This window comes from Lissotriton helveticus, chromosome 4_1 (assembly GCF_964261635.1).
Source record: "Lissotriton helveticus chromosome 4_1, aLisHel1.1, whole genome shotgun sequence".
In the NCBI taxonomy this organism is placed as follows: domain Eukaryota; kingdom Metazoa; phylum Chordata; class Amphibia; order Caudata; family Salamandridae; genus Lissotriton; species Lissotriton helveticus.
The window spans coordinates 1,231,287,652-1,231,315,599 of NC_136063.1; the positions used below are offsets into that span (position 1 = coordinate 1,231,287,652).

Here is a 27,948-nt window from a genome sequence, read left to right on the forward strand (position 1 = left end):
ACAAATTTAAAGAAATCACTGCACTGCATTAGATTTAAAACACAATATTTGATTCGCCTTTTGACTCATGTCATAAAAACCAAGGTAGCACCATCACCTACCCACAAACATCGCTTTAAGATCCCATTAGGTATATCCAACAGGAAATATCCACCAGCACCAATCAGCTCCTAGTTTTGTATGTGCTTCAGATTCAGAATAATCTAAGTTGGTCAACAATTGGTCAAAATCCATTCACGTACCTGATTGTGGACTTTGTTTGGGTATTTTGGCTTCCGCTTCAGGGCTGGAGGTGGCGCGCAGTCGCTGATTGGCCGAGGCATTCATACTGCTAGGAACAACGGCCGAGACATTCTTGCGGGGTTTCATATCCTGCAGCCACATGGGCGACGCCTCGAAGGCCTGCATGCGCCTAGTGTGGATGTTGGCATTGACTTTGAGAAACGCTTGGGCCTTGTATTCCTGGAGGTCCCCGTAGTTGGCGTCGGTCACCCGGCACTCGTACAGCCCTTCGTCCTTTTTCCTCACCTTAGATATCTGCAGCTTGTGGGAGATATCATTGCCCTGGACTTTCACTGTCTGTAAACGTGCCATGAGAAAAACATTTTTCATGAAAAGTTACGTTTTGCGATAAGGAAATTCTGCTAAAAATGTCACTCCCATTTATAGTGCATTTAAAATATGTTCAGTAGGAGGCGATGGTTACAAACATAACTTTATCCAGACTTGCTGGCTTTTTCCAAAGCATTTATTTCGCCTTCATAGAATGAGACCATCTCACCATTCTAAAACATATCGGGGCATATTATCAAGGAACGGTGTTAAAATTATCGCCCCTTTAGCGTCAGAAAACTGCCGCTAATGGGCTTGAGAATACGCCCTTGAGAATTCCAATAGAAGCCCATGTTCACACCAGGACATGGGCTTCTATTGGAATTCTCAAGGGCGTATTATCAAGCCCATTATCTCGGCTTTAACTGCAGTTTTCTTCCGCTAAAGCGGCGATAATGTTAACGCCGTTCCTTGATAATATGCCCCATTATCTTCATGCAATCCGTTTAATTTTTCAGCAGATTTTCTAAGTTCATTTAGTGATACTTTATTGTAGCAATGTTGCCTTCTCTCAAGGGTTATGCAGTTGTCCTGAACTCAGTGTATAGGCCTTAACTGGCAGCAAGTGCCTATAATGTTTAAGAGGGGCTTTAACAACTGGTGTAGCAGGAGTCACGCGTGCAGTACGACTGTGAGAACAGTACATACACTGAAGGTAACACATTGAAAAAGGAAAAACAGACAGACAAACACAGGGAATGCTGGGTAAGTAAGCCTACACCAGCCAATTTTATAGGCTCTGAGCCACTCCATTGTCTTCAAAGGAGCTCTCAACAATTAATGATTAAAGCAATGTTCCTATACCACAATAAATTAGCAGCAGCTATAAAATAATACACAGGGTCTCACAGAGCAATGCAATTAAAATGGAGAAGTATGGTGTTCTTCCCCAGCCTTCACACTTGAAATTAAAATGGCTGCAAATATCATCGAGTAAGACGTTGATTTGTTTAATACAGAATTTGTTCAACCTCTTATAGGATAAAAGAAACCATGTTTTATTTAAAATGGATGCTGTCGATAATGGGTCCTGTATGATTAGGTAAAATGATAATATACATGATAGCTACATGGAAGAAAAATTAGCCCAGATCAAAAGTCTCTTGTGATAACACAGTTTCTTTAGTGCAACTTATATAACTTGAGCTGACAAAGTTAGTAAGCTTGTTCAATTTATCAACCAGACTATGCATAACTTAAAACAAATAAGTGCTGCAGCCCAATGTTTTTCTTAGGAGGCCCCCATTGGCTCTACTGCTTGTAGGGCTGAGGAATAGAAAACCTGCCCAGTCTTCAGTCCATCTCATTCTTCTTTCTTCCATCAGCCTACACTTCCTGCTTTTATGTCAGTTTGCAGGTTCTTATTCATTCCTGCTCTTTCTCTTTGTCCTAGTTTTGCTATCTGTGCTTTCCTCCTCCTTTCCCCCTTTTCTACCCTTCACTCTCTTGCTCTTGGTCAAAGTCTAATGAAAAAAAGAAGCCCTTGCCCTCAAAAATATGTGTTGGGACCAAGCACTTGCAACCGCCGGAACAATGTAAGTACCAAATCACAAAAATAAATAAACATACTAACACATAGAGACACAAACCACAAACGGAAATACAGAAATACACTCATAGTAAATCAGTGTTACGAAAAAACTGATGTTTTTCCACGTTTTCCCACTGTTTTTGCATAAAGTGCATGTGCCTAAACCTTGACCAAGTATGAATTATGTGTGTAGAGAGAGACCTACTTCCTTGGAAGTGCTGGGCATTTCCTTGAATCAAAAGACAAACACAATGAGTCTAATTCACAAAGGTACACTTACACTTTTGTGTAAGTTTATGATTGATTGCTATTCACATAGGGATTTATGTAGGTGTAAGTGTGGATTTAGGTAAGTGTAAGTTTACTTTTGTGAATCAGGCCCATTGTGTTTTAGCTGGTGATTTCTATAGATAGCCTGCTTGCATCTGTGAGGAGAAAGTAAAGAACAGTTTAATATATGTGCAGAGTCTTATGCGGCAACATGTAACCAGGGTGGCAAATGAAAGTTCTTTCTGGACTTTTTGCCGGCTCTGGTGGTGAGAACCCAACTCGAATAGGCTATTACAGTAGATCTGTGATGCTATTTTCACATTCTGATTAAATAGCCTTGTTGCACCCAAAAAGTACTGTCACAAATACAATGTAATGAGAAACGGCGTAACACAGTATTATTGAGTTCCCATGTGTTCTCTACTAAAGAAGAAAGACCAATTGAACTTTAATAGAACTAAATGCTCATGTAAGTGCATTCAAGTTAGTCATAATGTTGCATTCTTTAGAAAGACAGTGACGGTTTTTGGTCAGTGCTCCGGAAGGTAATATATTTAAATTATTTATGAAGAATGGGTCTCCAACGACTGGATTAGTAACACCTTGGAACTGCTTACAACCAGATGTTATTCAAAGACATCTCAAGTGACTGACTATTTTATATCTGATGAGTTGTGATGTCATAAATAAAGATAACAATTGAAATAAAGGGACTCTAGGGGTTCGTGCCCATACTGACATTTGCATGTATAAGGACATGGATCTGTGTGATGGCTTGTAACAGCTGGACTTAGGGCTTTATTATGAGTATGGCGTCATGGGACTGGCGGAGTCACAGTGGCAGTCCGACCACCACAGCGGGTCTGCCTGCTGTATTACGATGGTGGTGGTGGGACGGCCACAAGACTACTGCCTCCACACAGATCCAGGAACCCACGGAGGTGGTGGTGTCGAAAATGGTAGTAAATGCTGGTGGTGACGATGCCGGCACCGCTGAGCATGTTACGACCTGCTTTTTCCCCACCCATTTCATGGAGGGGAGACCATCATGAAAAGGATGGAAGAATGCAGGTAAGGGGGCCTAACAGGGTCCCCGAGGCACATCTGGCCATGGTGGTGTGTGCAAGGGCACATCACAAGCCACACCGTGCAAGAAAATGCAGTAGGCACAGTAATGGCAGATGTCTGCTTGTTAGGCTCTCCTATGAGCCTAACAGACTGCCGCTGTGACCCCACCACCTCACTGCCTGCCCTGTTTTCAATTTGGAATTTCCACAAGGCTGTTTTAAAGATTAAAAAGTAGAAAATCTTGCTGCTGGCAAATGTCCCATTCTATATCTATGTTTACACATCAGGCACAGAGGGAGCGTTTCCAGGCTCACCCAGCTTGGCAAAGGAGGTGTCAAAAGAAAACAAATTATTTAAGGGAACAAATGAAGGGCGCTTGGATCATGTGCTTTAACAGTACAGGCTACCTTATAGAAAACAATAGTTTTAGCACCATATTTCACTTGAAAATACAATTCGACCTGAAATAAGGCTGTCTCGTCAAAGAAGTGCACAACAGACCGGTCCATGTTATTCTTGATTGATGTTTGTATAAATGTGAGTGTTGTCTGTAGGTCTAGGCAGGATTTGAACAGTGAGAAACCGCAAAAGAAAGGTAAAGCGCTCTGATACCCTCTAGGGTCATGTTGGCACTATATAAAACTTTCAAAATAAATAAGCAGTCCAACAACACGTGACCAAGAATTTCATCAGCAAGAGACGGAGAAAGAGTGAAAGAGAGCAATAGGAGAAAGAGAGAGAGAGAAAGTAAGACAGAAAAGAGAGGAGAATGTGTGTGTGTGTGTGTGTGTGTGTGCGCACATGTAGAGAAAGAGACAGAAAAGATACAGAGAATAAGTGGAAGATGCCATTCGAGTAAGATAAATCAAAAGAAAGAGTAGGAGAGAAGGAGCAATACTGAGAAAGAAACAACAGTTGAGTGGGTAGGGTGCGGATAAACAAAGAAAGACGAGCGAGGGAGGGGCAGGAAGAGAGAGAGAGAGAGGCAGGAAGAGAGAGAGGGGAACAGAAAACGAGGGAGAACGATTTCATACATGGCATAAGGTGGCCCACAAGCATTACCTATAACCTTTTAAACGTGAGTCCAAACCACTCCTGAGGGATTCTTCAACCAAAATACTTTGACAACGACAAAGGGATAATTGCGCTAGTGTTCAAGTACTGTGATGTCAGAAGTCAATTCAAGTAGGCAATTACAGTAGAGTAGTGAAGTCATTTTAACACACTGGTGCAATGCTTTTATTGTATTTGAGGAGTAATACCACAACTACAATGTAATGAAAAGCGGCTTAAAAGGCTATTATTTAGTTCCCGTATTATTTTATTAAGGAAGAAAGACCAATGGAACTTTTTTAGGAAAATATTCTCAAGCTGTTTAACTCCATTTAAAGCAGGAGTGCGTAAAGGCCCTGATTCAAGACATAAACTTACACTTTGTATAAGTTTATAATTGTTTGCTATTCACAAAGCTTGTTTAGGAGTAGTGTCTTTACGATTGTGGAGTCTCCGCACATAAAAATATAGGACTGCCCTATCTTTTAACGTGCGGTGACTGCACAGTTGTAAAGATGTTACTAGTAAAATACCTATGTGAATAGCAAACGTAGTAAACTTTCACAAATGTATATGTTTACCTTTGTGAATCTCGCCCACAGTATACTAGAGTGCAGCACATTAACATATCTAAAAGGAGAAAAACTTAAAACCCTCTTTTGAAGCAGTTAGCAGGGGGCTTCAAGTCAATAATGGTTAATTGATTTGAAGGCAGTCGTGTTTGGGAAGTGCCTTGGAAGTAATGCAGAAATGGCCTTTGGGGGATGAGTATCCAAGGACTGAATTGTAACCCCTAGACTCTGTTTACCACCAGATGATATTTAAAGACACAATAAGTGACTCATTATAGTATATTCAACCAAAATCTTATGAAAAGTACAAAGATAGCTACACAATGGCCAGTCCATGAGATGGATTTGAGGTGCATTGGAGTGATCATGAACTGAATTAACCGAATACTTAAATAATATCTTCCAGGACACAACCATCTAAACCTCAGGTTACAAACAGACATAATGCATAAGAGAAAAAGAAGATCTGATTGTCATCTGGTTTGGTAACTGAGAGAAGTGACGTCTTCGACTAGTTGTTGCATTGGCAACATGAGCAGTTCGTGAGTGCAGTGCATCTTGTGTACGACGTGCTAAGGCTTTCTTTACCAGTAGATTGACCTGCAGATATTACCAAAAGTATTATTCTTTTTTTATTCGTTGGAATCAAGGAACAAAAGAAACGAGAAGCATCTCTGGGCTTTGGAAATAGCTGTGATTAGAGGATGCTCCATTTGCAAAACTTCTGCATTCCTGGCCATAAGAAGTTGTTTGAGGTGGCGTAGAAAATAAATTTTCCCATATTATTAGTAAGTACAAATTTAGCATATCAGCTGGTATAAGCTTCTACACTCTTTATTGACTTTGTCAACATATGGGTTTTTGCAGGTTTGTGCCAGACCCACTGTCCATGCTCCACTCAGCAGATGAACATTAGAGCTCTACTTACTTTCAACTGAGTAGAACAGAAGTCTGTTTCTAGCTACATCTTGTATTGATTCATTTCATAGGTCAGCTTCCAAAGAGCTTATCATTGAAAACAATGGGAGGCTCAAATTGTGTTTCAGAATCTATGTTCTAGTTTCCCAATTTCTTGTGTGACAACACAAAGGTTATAGATATATGATGTATAGCATATGTTTCTTCCAGTTTTAATCTGGACATTTTGGTTCAGTATGTGCTGGAAGGAAAGTCCTTGTTGGGTATTGAAGTGCAAAATTCTATTTGAAGGAGCACTCCACTTTCTGGACAATATGCTCCATATGCTGTCTGCAGCACAGTGTACCTGAAGGTAATCACCTACATACCAGAATGAGTTGCATTTTCTGATGCTGGTGTTACAGGTGATAAGGTATCAGATGCTTCTGTTACATACGTAAGAAGGTTTCTTGGCATCCTTTTTGATGTGCAGCTCAACATCGCCACCTACGAATCTGATTGGGTTGATTTCCAGTTTTTGTAGTTCACAGCAATAAATCGCAGCTGTCAATCATCCCTGAATGACATTTTGTGTCTGCACGAGGTGGATAGAGCTACTGGCTTTGGTAGCATAAAAAATTATATTTCATAAACTTGTGGGGCATCTGACACTGCATTCAAGATTAATTAATACATAGCATTTGTGTACAAAATGATCAGTATGAGGGCAAGAAAAAATTATTTCTGTCAATTGTTTCTCTCCTTGTAGAAGTGTGTTCTAGTGTTTTAGAACAGGACTCTCAATGTAGCATATAGTACAGCTTTTGTGCTTACATTTCCAAGCGCCACCAAGAGGTGTTCTATGTCTACCAATAAAGGCATGGGAGAAACCAAGGAATCTGTCATAGCATGGCATCTGCTTCTTCTGACGGAATATATTAGATATGTGCTACAAAAGAAATATCTGATCAACTGTTTTTTGAACTTTCATGAAGCCATTTTGTAGTGGCTTCAACATTTGCTTTCTAGCCACCTAGGTTTCCACATTTTTTTAATATCATCTTTGAGAATGTCTTTGGCGTGTGTATGTATGTATGTATAAGAATTGCTGGATATTTGCTGCTGTTTTAGAAAGTCAGGAAACGATGTGTTTGGACTGAAGGGACAACTTCCTGCACAAAAATCATCAAGAGATGCGTTTTCCTCTCTCTTTGCATTTTGCAGAATGCAGCACACATAGAAATAGTTAAAACTGAGGAGAAATACAAGCATTTTCCCTTGTTGCGCCTCCTTACATTTTCCCCTGGGGAGGCATAGTATTCTGACGCATTCCCAGGTTTATGAAACTTTGTAAATCTGGGATTGCGGCAGAATCCATGGGTGTTGCGTGGGAACACCCATATCAACATCCATGACACACAATTTTCACACAAAGTGCTGAGTGTAAAGGGGACTTGTTTACAATGACACGAAAAGCTACAAAGGGTGTCTTTATGTGTCCTTGTAAATATGGAGCACCAAATTGCTCCGCCGGTGTGTCACAAAAAGTGATGCACTGGCAGCACAAGGGGCTTGTAAATATGCCCCCAGATCTTTATTAGAACTGACAAAACTGAAATGCTATTGCAATATCATAACTAGTCAACGCTGAACTGTGAGTTTAAGGCAATCATTGAAAATGTTGTACACGTCATATTGTACAGAGTGAGTGGGCAAGTGCGAAGTGAACATCCATTTAAAATATTTTCCCAAAAAAGGAACAGAATATTTCAAGTCACAGCACAGCTTTGTAAATGTAGTGGCTAAAAGGTTATACAGCCCGATTCACAGAACTAACTTAAGACAAAATCCTAAACTTATTACCATTTACTCATTTTGGTATTCACAGAAGGCACTTAATCATTTTGGTATTCACAGAAGGCACTTACTCATTGATGAGTGAGTGCCTTCTTTGAATACCAAAAAGAGGAAGTGCACTTACTAATTTTGGTATTCACAGAAGGCACTTACTCATTAATGAGTAAGTGCCTTCTGTGAATACCAAAATGAGTAAGTGCCTTTTGTGAATACCAAATGGTAGTAAGTTTAGGATGTTGTCTTCAGTTAGTTCTGTGAAACGGCCCCTAGTTATGAAGATTAATGCATTAAATATTTCCATAATAAAAATTCTAGCAGAGAACCTAGCAGCTTAATTTCTCAGCAGCAGCAAATTATAAATATAGCCATAGACATTGTGTGTTACTTCAAAGGCTTTTTCATAGCCAAAAGGATTGAAAATTACTCAGCCCACTGAGCACTGAAAGACGTTCCCAGTCACATAGCCTACTGGGATTTTTTTCCTCTGTCCTCTATGGCTCTTTTCCAGTCCCTTCCATCTTTATTCCAACTCATGGTTTTAAGCTCCATATATATTTAATATAAATTTTTTGACTCCAACACTGACATGTGCAATATACTTTTACAGTTTGAGTAATCTCTCTCTCTCATCAACAGACTAGCCACCTCATTTTAAATTTAATAAAGGCACCTCAGCTGCAAAAAAAAGAATGCGAGCAGCATATTTTCCCCTCTCTCCTATCCAACGTGAGATGAGAGAACAACATTGAGTAGGGTTATAAACTCTAAAGAAAGTAAAACATGATGTCTTAGGCCACTAAGATTCATATGAATAAAACGGTAATTAACAAGTAAGATGAGCTTGGGGTTAATTTGTCTAAAACGTAATACCAAATAACAATTACAGAACTTTTGTACCTCTCTACAAAGTAGGTTGATCTTTTGTTTAATTTCGGACCAGTCAACGCTGTCAAACATAGAAAAAAACAATCACATTGACTGCATTGCATCAGAGGAAAGTCACTTACTGAGAACCTGTAGAAAGTGAGATTGCAAGAAAAACAGAGCTCTCTGCATTAGAAGATATCTTCAAACAAGAACATTTTTTTAAAAACTATTTTGGGGTCCTGTTTATTGAGGGATTCTTTTGTATGACTTAGCAAGCATTCGGCCCTCTTTTCAAAGTTAAATTGCTCTTGTTTGGATTTTGATCCAGTCAAAACTATCTGGCAGAAATCAACGCCACCATACTCATGAACTCACTGCTGCAGGAGAGCTACCCCAAAGAGCCAAGGATGACTGGAGAGAAAGACAATACAAAAAATAAAAGTAGGAAAAGGAAAATAAGCACTTTTGGAATAGAATCACTAAACATTATCCTAACAGCCCTCATGCAGTGAGAGGAACTATTTTTTGGCAGCAGTTCAGTAGCTCAATCAATACTTAACTGAAATCCCCTCTATGCATATATATCTATGTATTTTGACAATATTTTAAGGGATTACAAAAGATCTTGACTAACAACATGTTGTCCTTTCTCCAGTTACATAACTGTTTCATAATCACTATAAGTAATTGGTTTTCGGGTTATATAGAATTAGATGAATGTATGAAAAGCTTTATTCGATTTTAAATACATTAAATCATAAAAGCAACAAATTCATTAAAGTAACATTACAGTTTAAAAAGTACATATATTTTAACAGGTGATTAAGCTTTTCCTTTTCTTTAAAATACTTTTTAAAAACCCAGCATAACAGCTACACTAGTTACATCATTTAAAGACAATAAAAATAGTAAAGCTGGGCGGCATTGCCTCCAAGTGCCATGTTTTTAAAAAAAAGGTTTGATCCATCTAGACCTTTCCAATGTATAAAATGAACAAAAACTTATTGCATGCAGCGTAGATTGGGTAGACAAATTGTCGCATGGGCATTTACACAAATTTCTACCCCAATCATTTACTTTAGGGAATGAAATTAAACGAAAGAAAACATCAAACCTGAACCTTGTTAAAAGATAGCGATCATAAGCCGCCAGGCACCAAATTAAATAGGGCTGAATTGTGTATGTGACTAGGGTGAGATGATGCTGTATTACAAGTTTTTTATTCATTTCCACACCTAGTCTTAGGGATTCAGCATGATACCAGCACAACTGCTTCAAGTCCTTTCTTGAAATCTTAAGCAGTGAGTCTGGTTGATGGTAATACTCTGGTCTTCCTAAGTCCCTGGTAAATTTAAGAATATACATCAGCCAAGGTATCTTACTGGCCTTGTCCAGCCCCATGCAATCCTTTATAATGTTTCTATTTAACTGAAGCTCAGGAGTAGTCCAAATTCGGTGCCAAAGCAAGACAGGTTGTATGCTAATCAGGTCGATGATGTATCGAATCCCCAGCTCTGCATGACAATTAAAAACAGGGGAGCTTACTGGGATTGCCAGGATAAATCTTAAAAAGACATTCTCGACCTTTTGTATTTCATAACACTTGTCGATACCCCAGATACCTGCTCCATAAATGGCTGTGCTGATGCACTTGGCTTGGTAAATTTTTAACAAAATTTCTGGAGGTCTCTTCCCCATCTTTTTAGAGAACGACATAAGCGCCACTGTATCTCTCTTAAACATCAAAATCCTGTTTCTGATGGCTGACCCCCAGAACCCAGTTTCTTCAAGCACAATACCCAAATAAGAAAAAGATTTGGTGTTAGCGATTTTTTCATTCCCGGCAAACAGACGACACTCTTTGTTCCTAGATCTTCCACACGTCATTACAAAGGTTTTGGATACATTTAGTTTAAGGTCCCTGCTGTCCATGAAATGTAGATATGTATTCAAGGCCACTTGTAAACCTTTTTGTGTCCATGACATAATCACGGCGTCGTCTGCGTACAAGAGGGACACAATTTGTTGGTGGTTAACCTGTGGGGAGTCACGTACTTCAGCCACTAATTCTCTTTCTAAATCATTCGTATATAGATTAAAAAGAAATGGGGCGAGTACACACCCTTGCCTGACTCCCCGTTTCACCTTAAAGGGCTTGGTACATTCTCCTTTTGTGCCGAACCTAACTTTGGCCCTGGCCCCAGCATAAAGTTGTCTTAAAAAGGAAATTACCACTTCTTCCACCTTCATGTCCCTCAGTATCTGCCATAGTCGGTCAATTACATGAATGAAACATTCATGTATTGAGATTTTGCTCTTTCAGTGGTTTGAAATGTGTGTCCTAATAAATATGCTTGCAGATGCTCAAATATGTGCTGATGCATCTTAATCTTTGTTGTATGTAAGAATGATTAACCAATTAGTATATGAACATAAATAACATGCTAGGTCTGGCACGAGTGCTGTTCAAAGCCAGTGTTTGTTTGAAGCAACATATCTGCATTCAATACCCACATCATTATTTTGTCAAATAATTGTGTGTGAAAGAATCTGAACATGAGAAATATATATGAAAATGTGTTTTATTAAAACAAATTGACATTTGAAATTGAATTGACTAGATTCACAATGGGAATCTTAGCTTTGCGGTTTCAATGTGCCTTCGGTGGGGTTTCAAGTTTAATTAACTTTTGATGCAGAACTGTGAAAAACAGTGAACTTTCATTTACAGGGGTTACATAAAGGTGTTGATATATAGTGATTGTCTGCAATGTATAACTTGAGCATAAATACTGATTTATCCTACCACATCTGGTAATAATGTTCAGCTGCACTTGAGGTGGAGATCCTCTTTACCATTTCACTTAAAAAGAACAGCCACCATGTTTACATTTCAAAGATCTTGTTAGTGTCACGGAGCTCAGCAGTGTCTTCACAGTACCCAAGGCAGTATAGCTCAAATGTGCAAGGCGGTTCACATTGAGATCATCATACTATAGTGATTCTGCTAATCTTTAATTGGCTGAAGAGCCGACAATTTGTATTTAGTCTTGCTTAAACTAATTGTATCTGGCTCTATAGCCCTTTCTCTCACTCTACTGCTGTCTCTTCCTCTAAATGTATTTTTTTAGTTCACTTAATTCTGCCAGCAATTCTTTGTCACGGACTATATGTTTCCATATATTGTTCCTTCTCTCTGGCTACATTCCTCTTTCTTTTTTTCTTTCCTTCTTTCTTTCTTTCCCACATTATTGCTCTTTCTATTTTTCGCTGATTGAATAGTACTCCCCATATATTTTTCTCTCTCTCTCTCTCTCAATTGCTTACCTAATTTGGGTAGCACTGAATTTGTATTTCAGGAATCTCAAACAGTTTAAAGAGATTTCTGATGACAAATTTGGAAGCAAATCTGAACTTGCAGTAGAGCTTTGTAAATATTGGTGGGGCAAGATTTGACACAATTATTTATCTCGAAGTGTGAATACATGTTATGTTGTCAAAACACAACATTAATTGAGTGAATTGATAATGTATGGTCTAGATTGCTTGAAAACATGCAAACATTTGCACTTAGTGTTTCATACATCAATGAATAAAATAACTCAGACATATGACCTTCACATCAGAATGTTTTCATTTTGATGGATGGTAGCTCTCTGCCACATCCGAAGGTGTCCTTATCGATCTTCTTAACGCCTCTATGCGGGAGGCCTTGGTACCCCCCGAATGGAAGCGAGCCATGGTCATCCCTTTGTCGAAAAAGGCTGGAGCAGATCAGTTATGTACTATCTAACTTTAGACCTATATTTCCGCTTCCGGGTTTCTCCAAAATTTTGGAGAAACATATCAATACTCAACTGACACAACACATAGACAAAGTTGGCTTTCTTCATTATTCACAATCCGAGTTCAGAGCCAACTTTTCCACTGAAACCGCTCTGCTTGGGGTCACTGAGAAACTGCGCCAGCATTAAGATCAAGGGGAAACTGCGGCACTCATTCTATTAGATTTGAGTGCAGTATTCGACACTGTGTCGCATAACATCTTGCTCAACGCCCTTAGGTCTCTTGGGCTGGACGGCACTGCCCTATCCTGGTTTGCTTCATTACCTGATGGTCGTACTTTTCAAGTCTTTTCTGTTAAGGCATCATCTAAGATCAGCGTATCAGCATATGGAGTCCCACAGGGATCCATTTTAAGCCCCCTGCTCTTCAACATCTATGTCAGACCTCTGGCAGAGATTGTGGAAGAGGCGGGTCTTTCCCTATATTCGTATGCGGATGATACACAGATTGTCTTTTCACTGTCCACCTCTAAAGACGCTACGACATCTGCCCTTCAGTGCAGCCTACCGCAAGTGACAGAGTGGATGCGCCTTAACTTCTCGAAATTAAATGGGGATAAGACTGAGGTTCTTATCCTGGGAAAGCACAAGGACCTATGGGGCCCTCACCACAGGCCTCAGGAAATGGCTTCCTGTCCCCTACCTGTCACGCATGTCCGTAATCTGGGCATCATTATTGATGATAGTCTCTCTATGAGACAACAGGTGGCGAGTGTTGCTGCCATCTGTTTCACGATCTTGAGGTGGCTTCGTAAGATCATTTGGATGCTTCCTGCCTCAACCCAACACATGGTAGTCCAGGCATTCATCACCTCTTGCCTCGATTACGGCAATGTTCTCTATCTCGGTAGCTGCCAAACGGTATTGAGAAAGCTACAGGTTGTCCAGAACTCTGCAGTACCCCTTCTTTGTCAAGTTCCTAGACTTGTTTCAATCTTGCCATATTTACATAACCTTCACTGGTTTCAAATTGATCAAAGAATTACATTTAAAACCCTGTGTTACATCTTTAAAATCAAACAAGGTGTGGCACCAGCGAATCTGCAAGAGCTCATCCATCCTTACATTCCTTCTCTTCCCTTGCGCTCTACAATCCATGGAGACTTCGTGATTCCCAGATTTAAACTTGCAAGAATGGGAGGCCGTTCCTTTTCTTGCCTCGGCCCTAAAATCTGGAGTTCTCTTCCGGTGTCCCTGAAGAATGCCCTGTCCTATCTCAGTTTTCGAAGAAATCTCAAAACCTGGCTTTTTTAGTAGCAAATGGTTCTTGACTGCTCTTTTCTAGCAATTTGTGTGCTAGGCGTCAGGAAACCCTTTATGGGTAACTGCACGCATTACAAAACTAATTTAATAATAATAATAATAATAATGATATTACTCCTCAAGCCGGATAAGTTGATGCAATTTATGTACATCACCCTGATCTCAGACAATGTTTGGCATGTTTCTTGAATTAACATTTTGCAAACATGTTTCTGCAGCAGGGTGATACTCTACATAATACAGCTTCCAACATTGCTATTTATGTTCTCTTTCTCATACTCCACTCCTCTTCCTCAGCCTCTCTCTGATGCATTCTTTCTATTGTTCTTATTTTCTATATCTTTCTCTCAAGCACTGTTTGGCACTCATCTTCATGCTGTAAAAAACACGTAAGAACATAGATTTATTTTTGTTGCAGAGAATGTAGCACAAAGTAACCAAATGTATTATAATTTTAAACTTACTAGTATTCAACATAGCTCAATTGACATCTTAGTGCACATATTGATTTGTGCCAAATAACTGACAACACCAATCTCTTATGACAGATAACTCAGTAATAGGTGAATTGGGTAATTTGACAGTCATGTGTCATTCAAGGTTACACACAGCTATCAAATGTGTCAATCAGAACGTTCTGCCTTACTTATGGATATACAAATAATTAAGGGAGCATTAAACTTGACTCTGAATCTCAGAAACAGTTTGTGACCAGTAGAAATATTGAAAATCTGCTACAATTTTAATTTGTTTTTAAAAAGCCAAAACATGATTGATCCATGGAAGCAGGCCAGGCTCTGTTGTAAACTGTGCTAGATCTCAAGTGCATCAGAACCTACATTTTTCTTTTTAAACACTGATAGATCGGATGAGCAAAGACAGCCCTTTTCCTAATGTATTGGAGTGAAGCAACTTGTTTATTGGATAACTTGAAAATTATCTGTAAGTGAAGTTTAAACTAGTCAAGATCTGTGTTAAATGATTACATGATCATTATTTGAATATCAAACGTAATTTTGGTCATATGATCTTCGCCTGCTGAAGTTTGTTTACAGATTGTTTAAGGGAACCAAAAAGTAAATGTAATTTTGTTCTTGCTGATGGAACTTATTACATTTTGGTAGTTCAACCATTAGAAAATATTTGTGTCTAATCAACTAAAACCATACCTGGGCAAATATCCAGTAATCACGGTAATGTGGCAGTGATGTTTTAACTAACTTCCCCAAATAAAGATGGCAAGCCCATTATATTAAAAGCAAAAAATAACAACTGATGGACAGAATGCTGAACAATTTCAAACTGGTCCTAGGATGCTTGTTTCTGGTCCAGGGTGGACCAGCCCTGGCAGTTGGGCTGGAATATTCCCATGAGGAGCAAGGTCAAGACTGATTTGTATATGGCTGGCTCCAAATTGGGATTGTGTGGTGAGCAAAAAAGACAATGGATTAATCCCATATCTGTTGCTAAGGGTGAATCTTTGATTAGTTCAGCATTCCGTCCATCATCTTGTCTTCTTTTTACTTTTTATGCCTAAGTGGGAAGGGTATGCCCAGATGTGAGTCCTGTGCTCACTGTGCCACTGGATTAAAGATAGGTTTGCTAATGAGGCATGATAACCCGAAACCTGTCCTGGGATGCTTATTTCTGGTTCAGGGATGACCTGTCCTGGCAGTTCGGGCTGGACTGCTCCCATGGAGAGCAGGGTCACGACTGATGTGCTAATGGCTGGGTCTAAACTGGGGAGGCGTGGTGAGCATAAGAAGATGGATTAAACCCAAATCTGTTACTGGGGTGTGAACATTTGATTTTTTTAGCATTCGGCCCATGAAGTTGAAGTTGAAAGGTTTTATAAAGCGCTCGGACACCATGCGGTTTCTTGGCCCAACATGTTCTTTTTGCTTTTATTGCCCTAATTGTGAAGGGTATGCCCAGACGTGGGTCCATTGCTCACTGTGCCACAGAATTCAAGCTAGCCTGGCTGATATGCTGTGATATCCAGAAACTGGTCCTAAGATGCTTGTTTCTGGTCCAGCAAGGCCCTGGCAGTTTGGACAGGACTAGGCTCAAGGGGAGCATGGCCAAGACTGATTTGCATATGTCTGGTTCCAAACTTGGCTGGTGAGATGAGCAAAAAAACGATGGATTAAACGCAGATCTGTGACTTGGAGTTAATGCCGTCCATCATCTGTTCTTTTTGCTTATGCACATTATATCAGCATTCCTTTTACATACACTTTCCAGATGCAGGTTGCTGTCTCTTACAAGGTGTTATATTATACTGCAATCTAAAAATTAGAGATTTGTGCCTAACTCTCTGAGCAATATTTTGAGGAAATATATCATGTGGAGACAGTTTCTCCACATTTATGCATTTATATTTATATATTTTCAATTACTCTAGTAACTTCAGAAAGGTTTAAAATCTATGTAGTTTTAAAATTCAAATAAAAGCAGAATTTATAGCTGCTAAATTAGGGCATGTGTTCACTTAAATACGTTTCTAATTGTATTGCCCGATTAATGTTGCAAAATAAACAAGGTAGTTGGATGGTTGATGAATAAACATAGCATGGCCACCTTGTCCTTATTAAGCAGTGAGTAATATAATGCAATTTGGTTCACAAACATAGCTAATGGAATAATTCTCACATTTTATCTAGGCAAGGACTGTGGGATAAAATGCCAACATTTTGTACATTGGGAGCACGTGATAATGCGAAAGCAACGGCTGTGACTGGTCCTGTGGCTCAATACAGCATGATTCTGTTTTTCTTTCTTTCTTTCTTTCTTCCTTTCTTTCTTTCTTTCTTTCTCTCTTTCTGTCTTTCTTTCTTTCTTTCTCTCCCAGCTACTGAAGTTGAATTAGACTATAGATATGTGATGCAAAGGGTATTTAAAGAGTTTATTCTTCAAGGGAAGGTCCAAATTTATTATTGTTTGTTACAAAACTAGTCAAGTTCAATTACTTGCCAACTGGAAAATCTAACAATTCTGCTTCTTTCTGGCTCACATGTAGTTTGGTTCGTCCTTCAACTAAACGAAAAACACAGCGACATGTCCTATCATCTTTACTACTTGGACTAACTGCATTATCTAATTTTCTGTTTTATATCCTGATAATAGGAAAATGTACAACACACTTTTAGCTAATGCTTTCAAATCCAGTCAGAATACAAAAATATACTGCATTCATTCTCAGTGGTAACCAAACCTTCTGCAAAGTCTGGCTAATGCTGATACTTTTCCAAGCCCACCTTATAGAAAGTGTTATAATATACTGCAATCTAAATATTAGAGCTTTGTGCCTAACTCCCTGAGCAATATTTTGAGGAAAGATATCATGTGGAGACAGTTTCTCCTCATTTATGCATTTATATTTATATATTTTCAATTACTCTAGTAACTTCAGAAAGGTTTAAAATCTGTGTCGTTTTAAAATAAAATAAAAGCAGAATTTATAGCTGCTAAATTAGGGCATGCGTTCACTAAAAAAGTTTCTAATTGTATTGCCCGATTAATGTTCCAAAATAAACAAGGTAGTTGGATGGTTGATAAATAAACATAGCATGGCCACCCAGTCCTTAATGAGCAGTGAGCAATATAATGTAATTTGGTTCACCAACATAGCTTATGGAATAATTCTCACATCTTATCTAGGCAAGGACTGTGGGATACAATTCCAGTATGTTGTACATTGGGAGCACGTGATAATGTGAAAGCAATGGCTGTGACTGGTCCTGTGGCTCAATACAGCATGATTCTGTTTTTCTTTCTTTTCTTTCTTTCTTTCTTTCTTTCTTTCTTTCTTTCTTTCTTTCTTTCTTTCTTTCTTTCTTTCTTTCTTTCTTTCTTTCTTTCTTCCTCTTTCTTTCCCAGTTACTGAAGTTGAATTAGACTGTAGATATGTGATGCAAAGGGTATTTAAAGAGTTTATTCTTCAAGGGAAGGTCCAAATTTATTATTGTTTGTTACTAGTCAAAACTAGTCAAGTTCAATTACATGCCGACTGGAAAAGCTAACAATTCTGCTTCTTTCTGGCTCACATGTAGTTTGGTTCATCCTTCTAGCTTATGTGCAAGCCGGCTCCCAATATTGTGCTCTGAAATACAAGGGCCTTCATTTAATGTCTAAGTCTTTTATTGCCTGTCACTAAATTTCTGGATAATGCACTCCATACTCAAATTTTCAAGTGGGCACACTGAAAATGGCCAATTCCAAGATCCAAGACTGTCCTTCAGAAAAAAATGTTCCACCCTTCTTAATGGTATGGTGGTTGCTAGGCTAGCAGTCTTCCCAACCACTCTGTATTGCTATTTTGAAGATTTAGAAACAACTTTAGACTATATTAGCCATGCCATGTTGTTAAGAATCACCGCTCAAGTTGATCTAGAGCTCTATCCAGTACAACTGGGTAGTAGTACAATGCAGAAAAGGAAAACCAGCTACCAGAAAGGTCAGAACATCTACTGCAGCTTTGCTCCCATATGTATTAGTGTTTAGGACATCTTTATTCAGCCTTACTAACATTGGACCACCATCCTCTTAAACCTTGGAGGAGAGAGGTTGATGGTTCTTTTCTATGCTCACAGCACCATATTCTTGAGCTCTAAACATATGGGCCTTCAATAGTTCCTTGCAGAGTTGGCACAGTTGTTTAGTATCAAAGAGCTCAAAATCCAATGCAAAAAGAAAATGATTGTGTGTTGGCGTTTTATTCACAGGAATCTTCAGCTAAACTGTGCTGCGAATTTCTGAGTATTGTTACCTGGGTCACTTGATCAATTCCAAGCTTGGATGACCATGTTTGTTGAACTCAAAGACTAGACTTGTCAACTTCCATTAATGGCCCAACTACATTTTATATTAGATATGAGGGGTCATATAAAACCTCTGGCTGATAAGTCTCTTTTGGAAAAATCATTCCTAAATGTCTGTATTGAGCTGGTGCTTTGATTCAATTGATGCTGTATCTGTAAAAGAAGCTCATTTTATTTGACATTCCCTGTCTGCATAATGCGTACTATAGGAGATTGTTTTATTTTTCCCATAAATAGATTTGAGATTTTCAAACTGCTGGTTTAAATAATTAAAGCTGATGAGAGAAGACTTTTGGCTCCCTTGAGAAATTATATCACGGATATTGGCAGCAATCAGTGAAACACTTAGCACTATCAGGCTTGGTCAAAGAATCATCTAACAGTGAATTTACTTATACTGTTTACAAAACACATTTAAGTCAGTGCTGGGGGATTTTGGACTGGAAATTGTTTGGCGTACCTGCTAGTCAAGCCCTTGTTCATAGAACGCCCCTAGGTATATTCTTTATGTGATTAGCTGAGTAACTGTTGAATGTGAGGGCCTACGTTGATCACAGTGGAGTGCAGGATTCTGAAGAGTATGCTACCCCCTTACCACAGTACATTCCATTTAATTAATGGCTCCAGTGATTTTACTATGGGCTGCTGTGGTCTCTCCTCTTTTGGTTCAATGACAAGCTAGCCATCTGGTTTTGAATTCTTTCCACCTTGCTGATTAGTTTTGAGGATTGATATCAATGCTTTTGCCATATTCTAGATGCTCTAACACAACAGCTATCATCAGCTATGCCTCATGGTTTATATAGTGCAAGAGAAGTTTCCACTGCTGTGAAAGGAGCAAATTGACGCTCTTTGCCACTACATTGACTTGGGAAATTAAAGGAAACTTGAATTAGCAAGTGGTTTTCATGTTCCTCTGATTCTCAGTAGGAGAAGGGTGACAACCTTGAATGAGGGACATGTGTACTACAGATGGGATGTAGAGAATATTTCCTAAATCCATATCCTTGGTTGCAACTCTTTTAATAAATATGAAGATTTATTTCACTCAGATGAGTACATGATTCTGGCTAAATGGGATGTTGCTCTGATTTGCAGGTTGACTTTCCTGGTGGGAGTGTAAACATTTTATTGTATAGTTAATTAAAACCATTACAAAATATAAATACAACAATATACAATAACACAGAAAATGTACACTGCTGTGTGTATGATAAAAGGTTATAAATTGGATACGTCTTTCAAGTTAAAAAAGTAGACGTGTTCCAGGTTCAAGATTTTGCCAGAGTTCTTTGTTTTTTCTCGAAATTGTCAATGACTTTCCTGGTGGAAGTGGATTTGGGTCTCATCCTGATTAATCTAGAGGTTTACCTTGCATTGCTTTAGGAGTTGAGTTGGGGGTTGCATTAATATGGCACAACAGATGTTATCCTTGACGATGTCCATAAGGTAAAATCTCCTTGAGGGTGATATGCATGCTTTCATGCTAACTTCTTAGCTATAATTGGAAAGGGAGAGTCTAAACTTTCTATTGCGTGTTCCAAGCAAGCAAGCCCATTCTTGTAAAATACTCATAAGCACATTGCAATACATTGTCGACACTGGTATCATATATGACTGAGAGAAAGAACGATGAAATTATAAGTCCTATTTCCTTACAGGAAAAATAGTTTTTCTCTAGTGTATGTCATGCTGAATTCAGTGCCCCTCAAAGACGTGGAAATAAATTGATTTTCCTGAAGGCTGTGGTTTAATTGAACATATTCTTGAAGCTATCACAGTAGCTCCTATTTCAACATCTTGCTGGAATTGTGCATTTAGGGACAGTACTTAATTTGTGCTGGGGTTTACTGGTGCTCAGCACCGGCACTTATTTACGAACACCAGAACAGAATTTTGACAGTCCACCGCATGGTGGAGCTGTCTGACTTCAATTAACACCTGCAAAGTGATTCACAGTTCCATATACTTTAAAACATATGTTGAACTAGTGTGTCTTGTCCATTCTTTCGACTCGAGGCGTCTTAGAATTCTCGAGCAGATCAACCCAGAAGGGAAGTGTTAAAAGAAGAAGTGCATCAGAAAGGGAGCTGCACATGGATCTGAAGGCATATTAGAGACTTTGTTTTGAGTACAATGGATGCTAGTTACACCTTCGTAATTCAAATGAACAGTGAAAATGTAGAATGAAGTGGTAGTGGAATAAGGAGGTAAAAATGTAAGAGGAAAGTTTTGTGTTGTGGGAGACTGAGTCTCAAACTTTTGTGTTTTGATACACAAAAATGTTCCTTACAGGGCTTTTGGAATGCAACAATCGTGTTATAAGGGTATCCATACTGATTTTCTCCTGGTAGGTATGTAAATCCGATATTCAGTATATTTGTATTGTTTAACTAAACACTGGTTTTCCAGAGAAAAAAAACATTATTTCAGCCATGATGGAGCCCCTCCCATACGCCACCATTAAATTAGAGGTAATCCCTCCACTTTTCTGTGATGACAACACATTTACCCTGGAAAATCATTTGCACACAATGAAAAACAGAAGATCAGTGAATACACCAATGGACCTAAATGTCTAATGCATGCCAAGTCCAATATATGCCTATGGTGATGTAATTTTAAAAGTTACTACAACTGAAATCATAGTGTATAAAAGTCACAGAGGAGAAAGTAAACCTCTGTAGAACTAAGGAAGCAATTTTTATTTGAAGGAAATGGATTTGGACAAGTGTAACTATTTTATCAGAAGTAGTACTAGACCTACACCCAGAAAGCAGATCTTAAAATAATGAGACAATGAATTTCTGAACTCTTAGTTTCATAAAAATGTTTTGAGTTGTGTACATATCATATGGGGGAGGGCTGGACAGAGCCAAGGAATAAACAACATTATATTTTGAAGTATCTTAGTGGTGGGGCTGCATACTGAAAATGTCCTCCATTGATTGAATGAATGAACACACCAAGAAGGTGGACCAACCTCATGAAACATCTATGCTCATTTGTCTGTATGTGCAAAGCAAGAAGATGCATTGTGGCAACTTGGCTTTAATGGACAATGGCCAACACAAAGAGTAATGAAATAGAAGATGCAAAATTCATGCCTCCTGATGTGTTTACTAATCCTGATTTTGTTGCAGAGCACTGAAGCTCAGAAGGTCATTGATACGACCTTATCCCCAGTGTGGAAAATTCCATTTTTAAAATACACGGCTTTCTGATGCATTTAAGCAAAGACCCGACAGGGATCTCATGTTTGGAAATTGCCACTGTCGGAAGTCTTTTAATTCCATCAAGTGATGACACCAAGTGAACTATTAATATTCTGGCATTATCTTCAATGCTCCTTCAGCTACTCTGTTTTGTTTACATAGGTATCTAATAAGTGCTGTACCAGTGATTTGAGACAGGGCCGGCATTAGGGCTGTGCGACTGGTGCGGCTGCACTGGGCGACGAACTGTGAAGGGGCACTTTCCCAGTGGGGGGGGGCTCTCTTTTGCAATAACTTATGACTGGAGAGATGAGAGGCACTTTTGCCCGGTGGTAGTGAGAGAATCCGAGAAGGTGGTTATGGGGTGTGGGGATGCCAAAAATGATTGTCACACCGGGTGCCACGAGCGCTAAAGCGGGCCCTGGTTTGAGATGGGCCACAGTAAACAATGACGTAGCTGATTTTAGTGTAAACTCAGGCAAATGACAGTGGCATGTACTGCATGTCGCCGGTCTCCACAGGTTACATCTTGCCTCATCCCTTCTTACATACATGTCAACAGACCCAATTTCGGCGGGAAACTCCTGATTTTTGAAGTCAATAACGTTTTAGGGGTCACCCGCATCAAATTGCCACTGCTTCAATAAATGACGATGGGTAAAATACATTCCCCCAATTTATTTCCAAAATCTTCCACTTTCTTGTTCTAAAAAAATTGGCATGTTTGCTTGTTTTTGATATGTATATCTGTGTCCTCGTTGATATTACTCAAACATTTGCACATATCCGAATTAAGAAACGTAAAGATGCCATCCTTCACCCTGTAAATGAGTCATTATTATGTGCAAGCAGTGTTTAGAAATTAAACAAAGAATTGTGTTCGTTTTCTGAATGGACTCTAAGCTCAGCTCGAAAATGTGTAGCTAAATCCCTCCGTACAGTTCGACACAACACAGCGACCTCTGATGCTTGGCAGTTTAGAATAAAGCTAATTCTCTTCTTGAAACTGAGAGGCCATTTTGGAAGGCTGACTAACTAAACTGCGTAATCTCTCGGTCAGCCAGTAGGCGGCAGCATAGTACATGCGAAGTGGTTCCGTTTTAAGGTCAAAGTGTAAAACAAACGAGTTTCAAGTGAATGCTAATACGCGCATCAGGGAGCATTGTTATGACGTTCGATTTATTTAACAATGCAGACACTGGATGAAGGCCCACTGTGGGCAGACAGCAACACCACCCTCGTCTGCTCACAACTCGACAGCAAGGAGTCGGGGCATACGTACGCTGATCTTGGTACCGTCGTTGTCCAGGTCTCTCTCTGTTTCTGGCACCAGCTCCACCTGTTGGAAAAAATGGCAATCTCTGAGAACAGAGGCAGGTCCAGGACATTAATATCACAGAAATTCATCCGCGAGCTCAGCTGCAGCAGGCTCTGATGTGTCTAGTGCGCCATCTACAGCTCAAAGGGCGAACAGACGCCCGCGGCCCATGTTGAGAAATGCCCGGCTGATCATTTAAATTCCGTCAACATGCCAGCAGACGCACAGTATTGCATCACTAGACTTAATTTGGCACAGTGTCTCTGCTCGTGGCGGTACCAGACAAGTACATCTCCGGGCATTTAATCGCGTTAAGTTCCCGTATAAACGAAAGGATGTTTTCAATTATTAGGTTTGTTACATTTCTTGCTGCTTTTCGCACACATTGTAGTCGTGGGGACTAATCTTGGTATAAGGCGCGGTGCTATGTGTGTGGGTTGCCAGTCATAAGACCGTTTTGTTGGCGAATTCGATATTTACAACTGATGGGCAACACGACACTTCAGCGACGGAAATTAGTTAGAATTACAGGGGTTTTTTTTGGGGGGGGGGGGGGGTTGGGCAATGGACTTCGACAGGGAGCAGTTTTTCGCATTCGGTGCGATTTGGCCACGTGATGCGTGCGAAAATGTTTTGCATAATCCGCCGGTTGTGGGGAGAGTTTTCTATTAAGACACCTCACTTGGCGTGCACCTGCTAAATGGTGACTGAAGTGTTAAAGGCATACTGTGCTAGGGGGGACTGTTGGTACCTGAGTTCCTGTGACCTCCGACGCGCTCTCCTGGTCCTCGAGAGCTCGCAGGAACCACCACTGGATCTCCAGGTACACGGAAGAAGAGCCGCTCTGGAAAGCACACGACATCTCCACATTCTGACCTTCAATTACTGTGAGGTTTCGTGGTAATTCCGTAAATTTCGCTGTAAAAAAAGTACATTCATTACAAAATGTGCATATATTTTTGTTACTTTCTCTCTTCCTGTGCCCTACCTTTTCTTCCCCACCCATTACTTTTATTTATGCATCTTCCTTTTCTGGTTTATTTTTCCTTCCCTTCCATAACAGGCAGTTTTCTTTCTTTCTTTCTTTCTTTCTTTCTTTCTTTCTTTCTTTCTTTCTTTCTTTCTTTCTTTCTTTCTTTCTTTCTCCAGTCAACCATCCATTCTTCTTCTATCGTTATGCATTCTTTCTTCTTCCTTTCTATTCCTTCCTCCTCATATCTCCTTCTCTGCCGCAGCAAATTTCCCCCTCCCCCATCGAGTTTCCGTCTTTAATTCCTACCTCTTCACTTTCCCCTGTATTTTCCTTCCGTGCGTTTCCAGATATGCTTGCTCCCCTCCGTCCTCAATCCAATCATCCCACAAGGCCTTCCTTATTTCTTCAGTGAAATTTATTCCCAATATTCATTATTCCCCCTCTATTTGTCCTTTCTTCGTCTGTCACCCTATCATTTCTCTCCTCGTGATCCTTACCGCACATGCATAAGCCCTTTTTGCTATGTGCCCTTTCTGTATTCCTTAATATCTTCCTAGACCATGTTCTCTCCTCTTATCGTTCCTTCTTTCTTCCTGCTATCGCCCTTCACCAAATGACAACACTTCTGCTCTGTTTATTCCCACCGCACATTCCCCTACTCTTTACACACGTTTGGCCTTCCTTCTCCTAAGGTGTATTCATATCACGTTCTAGAAATATTCACATTTCCTATGTCTACCTCTCTTAGTCTGTCCCCCCCTCTTCCCACTCGTCTGTTCCCCCAACTCTGTGAATGCCATTTTCTCTTCACATTCGGTGTCGACATTCTTGTTCTTTGCACGTCTCCCCCTTTTAATTTTCCACCATAGTTCTTTTCTGCTGCCAGTCTCCCTGATCCCTGATTTCTTGTCTTGCACACTGTCTGTTGTATATCCGACTGTTATGCCTGCTTTCCTCCCCACCGTTGTTTAGCTTTTCAGTAACGCCCCCTGCGCCTTCCCTTATGGTCGTTATATGTACCACTGTGCGCAGAAACGCTTTGTTTGCTCAGATAATGTTAAAGATTACAGCGCGACCAATGGCTCCCCTGGGAGGGTAAAGTTGTTTATAATTAGATCCGAATGCGGTCTGGGGCAATGCAGCATTTGGGGCTGCTGATGGATTCAGGGCTGAGCCATCTGATGACTCGCCTCGGTGATTTATGGAAGGGGCGATTTAAAATGATTAAATGGCCTGCAGCCTATTAAAAGCAATGTTTGGTGTGGCAGGCGTTGACAGGCACGAGCTGAGTATACGCTCCTCGTTTGAAACGGGGAATTCAATTGTAGAGCAGTCTGGTGGTCTCTGGGTGAGAAATACGGGTTCAAAGACGAGCGCAGTGTGTCTGTGTGTAAAGTGGAAGGGGCACAGGGGCATTAGTACTCATGCAGCAGTGGAGAACTGGAAGGGACAGGCAGGCGCGCAGCAGACCAGCTACAGACATGCACGCATGCCGCCAGAGCACCTCTCCGGCGCCTTGCGTCTGCCGGATTCGCAGTTGGTTGTGTTTATCCCGCAGAGACTGCTTGTGTCGGGGAAGCAGAAAAAGGCATGGGCTGGCCAGTCTGGGTTGAAATCTCACGTGGTAGCATGTCAATCTCTTGGGCTCGAGAAGCTTCGCGCAGGGGTCGGTGCGCTCTCTGCGCGCTGCCAGCGACATTAGAGCGTCTGAGCACCTCTCGAGGCTCCACTCTGCGTGCCTCTAGTGCTCTTGAAGTTCTCATCCACTGCACTGTTTTTCGGTGAGTACGATTGAGTAGGACACTGAGGCGCAGCCACGTCTCTGCATGTCTGTGTGCCACTGGAGCGCTCGATGCAGGGCCCGTCTGAGGGGGTCTGTCCAAGGTGCTGAAATGATTGCCGATGCCCTGTCAGCTCGGCGCAGCCGGCGGAGGCAAGGGGTGCGGAGGTCTGTTCCGAGGCAGTTTGAGATTCAAGCCTCCCCCCTCCTCGTTTTTTGAGCAGAGGGGAGAAGGGCAGAGACAACCTATTTTCCTGGTCGAAAGCAACAGATAGCAAAGGAAAGGGGGTCGTTTTAAGCGCAGCCACAGGTTTTCTGTTCCCGTTCGCCGCATTCTATTCTATTCTATTCTCCCAGAGCTCTTCTAGAAATAGCGTTGTAGGGACAACAGGCAGGAAATCGTTTTCAATTATATACTTGACTCATACAAACCCTATTTCTACAAATTCGGAATCCTCATACACGTAGAAGGGCAATTGAGCTTGCTCATAATCTCAGTACCCTTCTCCACCTCACCAGCCAAATAACAACCGTGACCCCTCTCCCACCAATCAACATTGACATGTTGCTGCCAGAAACCTTACCTGGAGCAGAAAGTCCTTGTTGGATGCACGACGCAAAAAAGTAAAGGAATCCAGCTGAAGCGAGAGAGACCCCCATCCTTCCAGAGATGAAAGATAAAGTCACATTGGAGAGAGGGGTCTCGCGCCACTGCGCGGCAAGCAACCCGGGGTGTGGGGCAGCCCTAGCAGCGCCAGAGCGGGCATCCCGCCCCACAGATCGGCATCTCCTCAGAGGGAGAGGCGGCAGGGGTGCCTTGCTACGGGGATCGGGTCCGGCTCCTCCTTCTTGGACGGACAAGTAGGGGATGGCGCCCGGCTCCGCTCGGGTCCGTTGCACACACTGGGCAACTCTCCCGCCTCCTCTGCTGAGAGCTGCAGGCAGCGCGCTCACCGCCAGCCCGCGCTGCTCCGGACGCTGCGCCTTGTGCCTCCTCTCAGCGCGCCGGGCGGGGGAGCTGGAGGGGCGGCGCTCCGGCAGCTAGCCACTGCATCAACCTGTCCCTCTAATGGCTGCGATCATGCCTTTAACCCTCCGCCTGCTGCCCCGCCGCGGCTTCAAACCATTCCTGTTTGTTTATTCTTGGTGCTTGTCTGCTCTCTGGGGAGCACGTCTTCGCCGCTGCCCGGGCTTTGGCTCAGCAGGTCCCAGCCTCTCCACCCGTCTGAGGGTGATGTGCTGCGCACTTCTGAACGGCCGGTGCCTGCTCTCGGGGGAGGGGCAGGGAGGCGCACACTGCCTGAGGAGCAAAAGTGGACTCCCACATGCACGGAGAGAGGCCGGCCCCCCTGTCAGTATCCCCGTGTGAACGCCCCCTGAGAGGGAGGCCTGTCGCCGCGAGAGACATCTGCACCGGCAGGTTGCACTGTGCTCACTTTGGCTCTCTGTGGATGCAGTCGCTTCAACATTCCAGCGCTTGCACCAGAATTTGTATTTATTTTTGAAACGTCGGTGATCGGATTTAAACTTTCTGGCGCACAGTCAGATTGCCAAGCTTCTGCGAGTACCACAGATTGAACCATGTTTAGAGACTCTTGGTATTGTAAGCAGTAGATATTTTATTTTTTAAATTCCCTGTTGTATTGCATTTTTCAACCAAATGCTTTTTTCAAGACCATAGCTCAGTTGACCCACAGAAGCGCTCATCGGTGCATAAAGGCGGGCGGGCACGCACAATGTTCTAAAGAGACTCAGTGCTTATGCAGTGGAATTAATATTCCTGAGGTTTGCGATGCACAATTTAACCGTGGTCACCCAAACAACTGCCACCAAATTTGATTTGCCTTTCATTTCACTTGCAGAGACGAACGCTCCTCACAGCTCCAGATGCATAATGTGCTTAAAAATAAAGTGGCTGGTCTGTAGTTTTCGACGGAGGACTGAGCAAGACCCCTCAGAAAACAAGTAAACACCTCAGCTTGATTGCACAAGCATCTTCTCATAAAA

At 41.1% G+C, this 27,948-nt stretch overlaps 1 protein-coding gene across 1 annotated transcript in view; it reads right to left on the minus strand.

The window, feature by feature from the left end:
• VSTM2A (V-set and transmembrane domain containing 2A) overlaps positions 1 to 27,149 on the minus strand; it is a 122,747-nt gene extending 95,598 nt beyond the window's left edge. Inside the window, 6 exon segments of the mRNA XM_078685766.1 lie at positions 243 to 579; positions 23,153 to 23,209; positions 23,940 to 24,106; positions 26,526 to 26,610; positions 26,612 to 26,635; positions 26,637 to 27,149. Of these exon segments, the coding sequence (XP_078541892.1) occupies positions 243 to 579; positions 23,153 to 23,209; positions 23,940 to 24,106; positions 26,526 to 26,610; positions 26,612 to 26,635; positions 26,637 to 26,708 (742 nt within the window). The 5' untranslated portion in view covers positions 26,709 to 27,149.
• Positions 27,150 to 27,948: the final 799 nt, after the last annotated feature.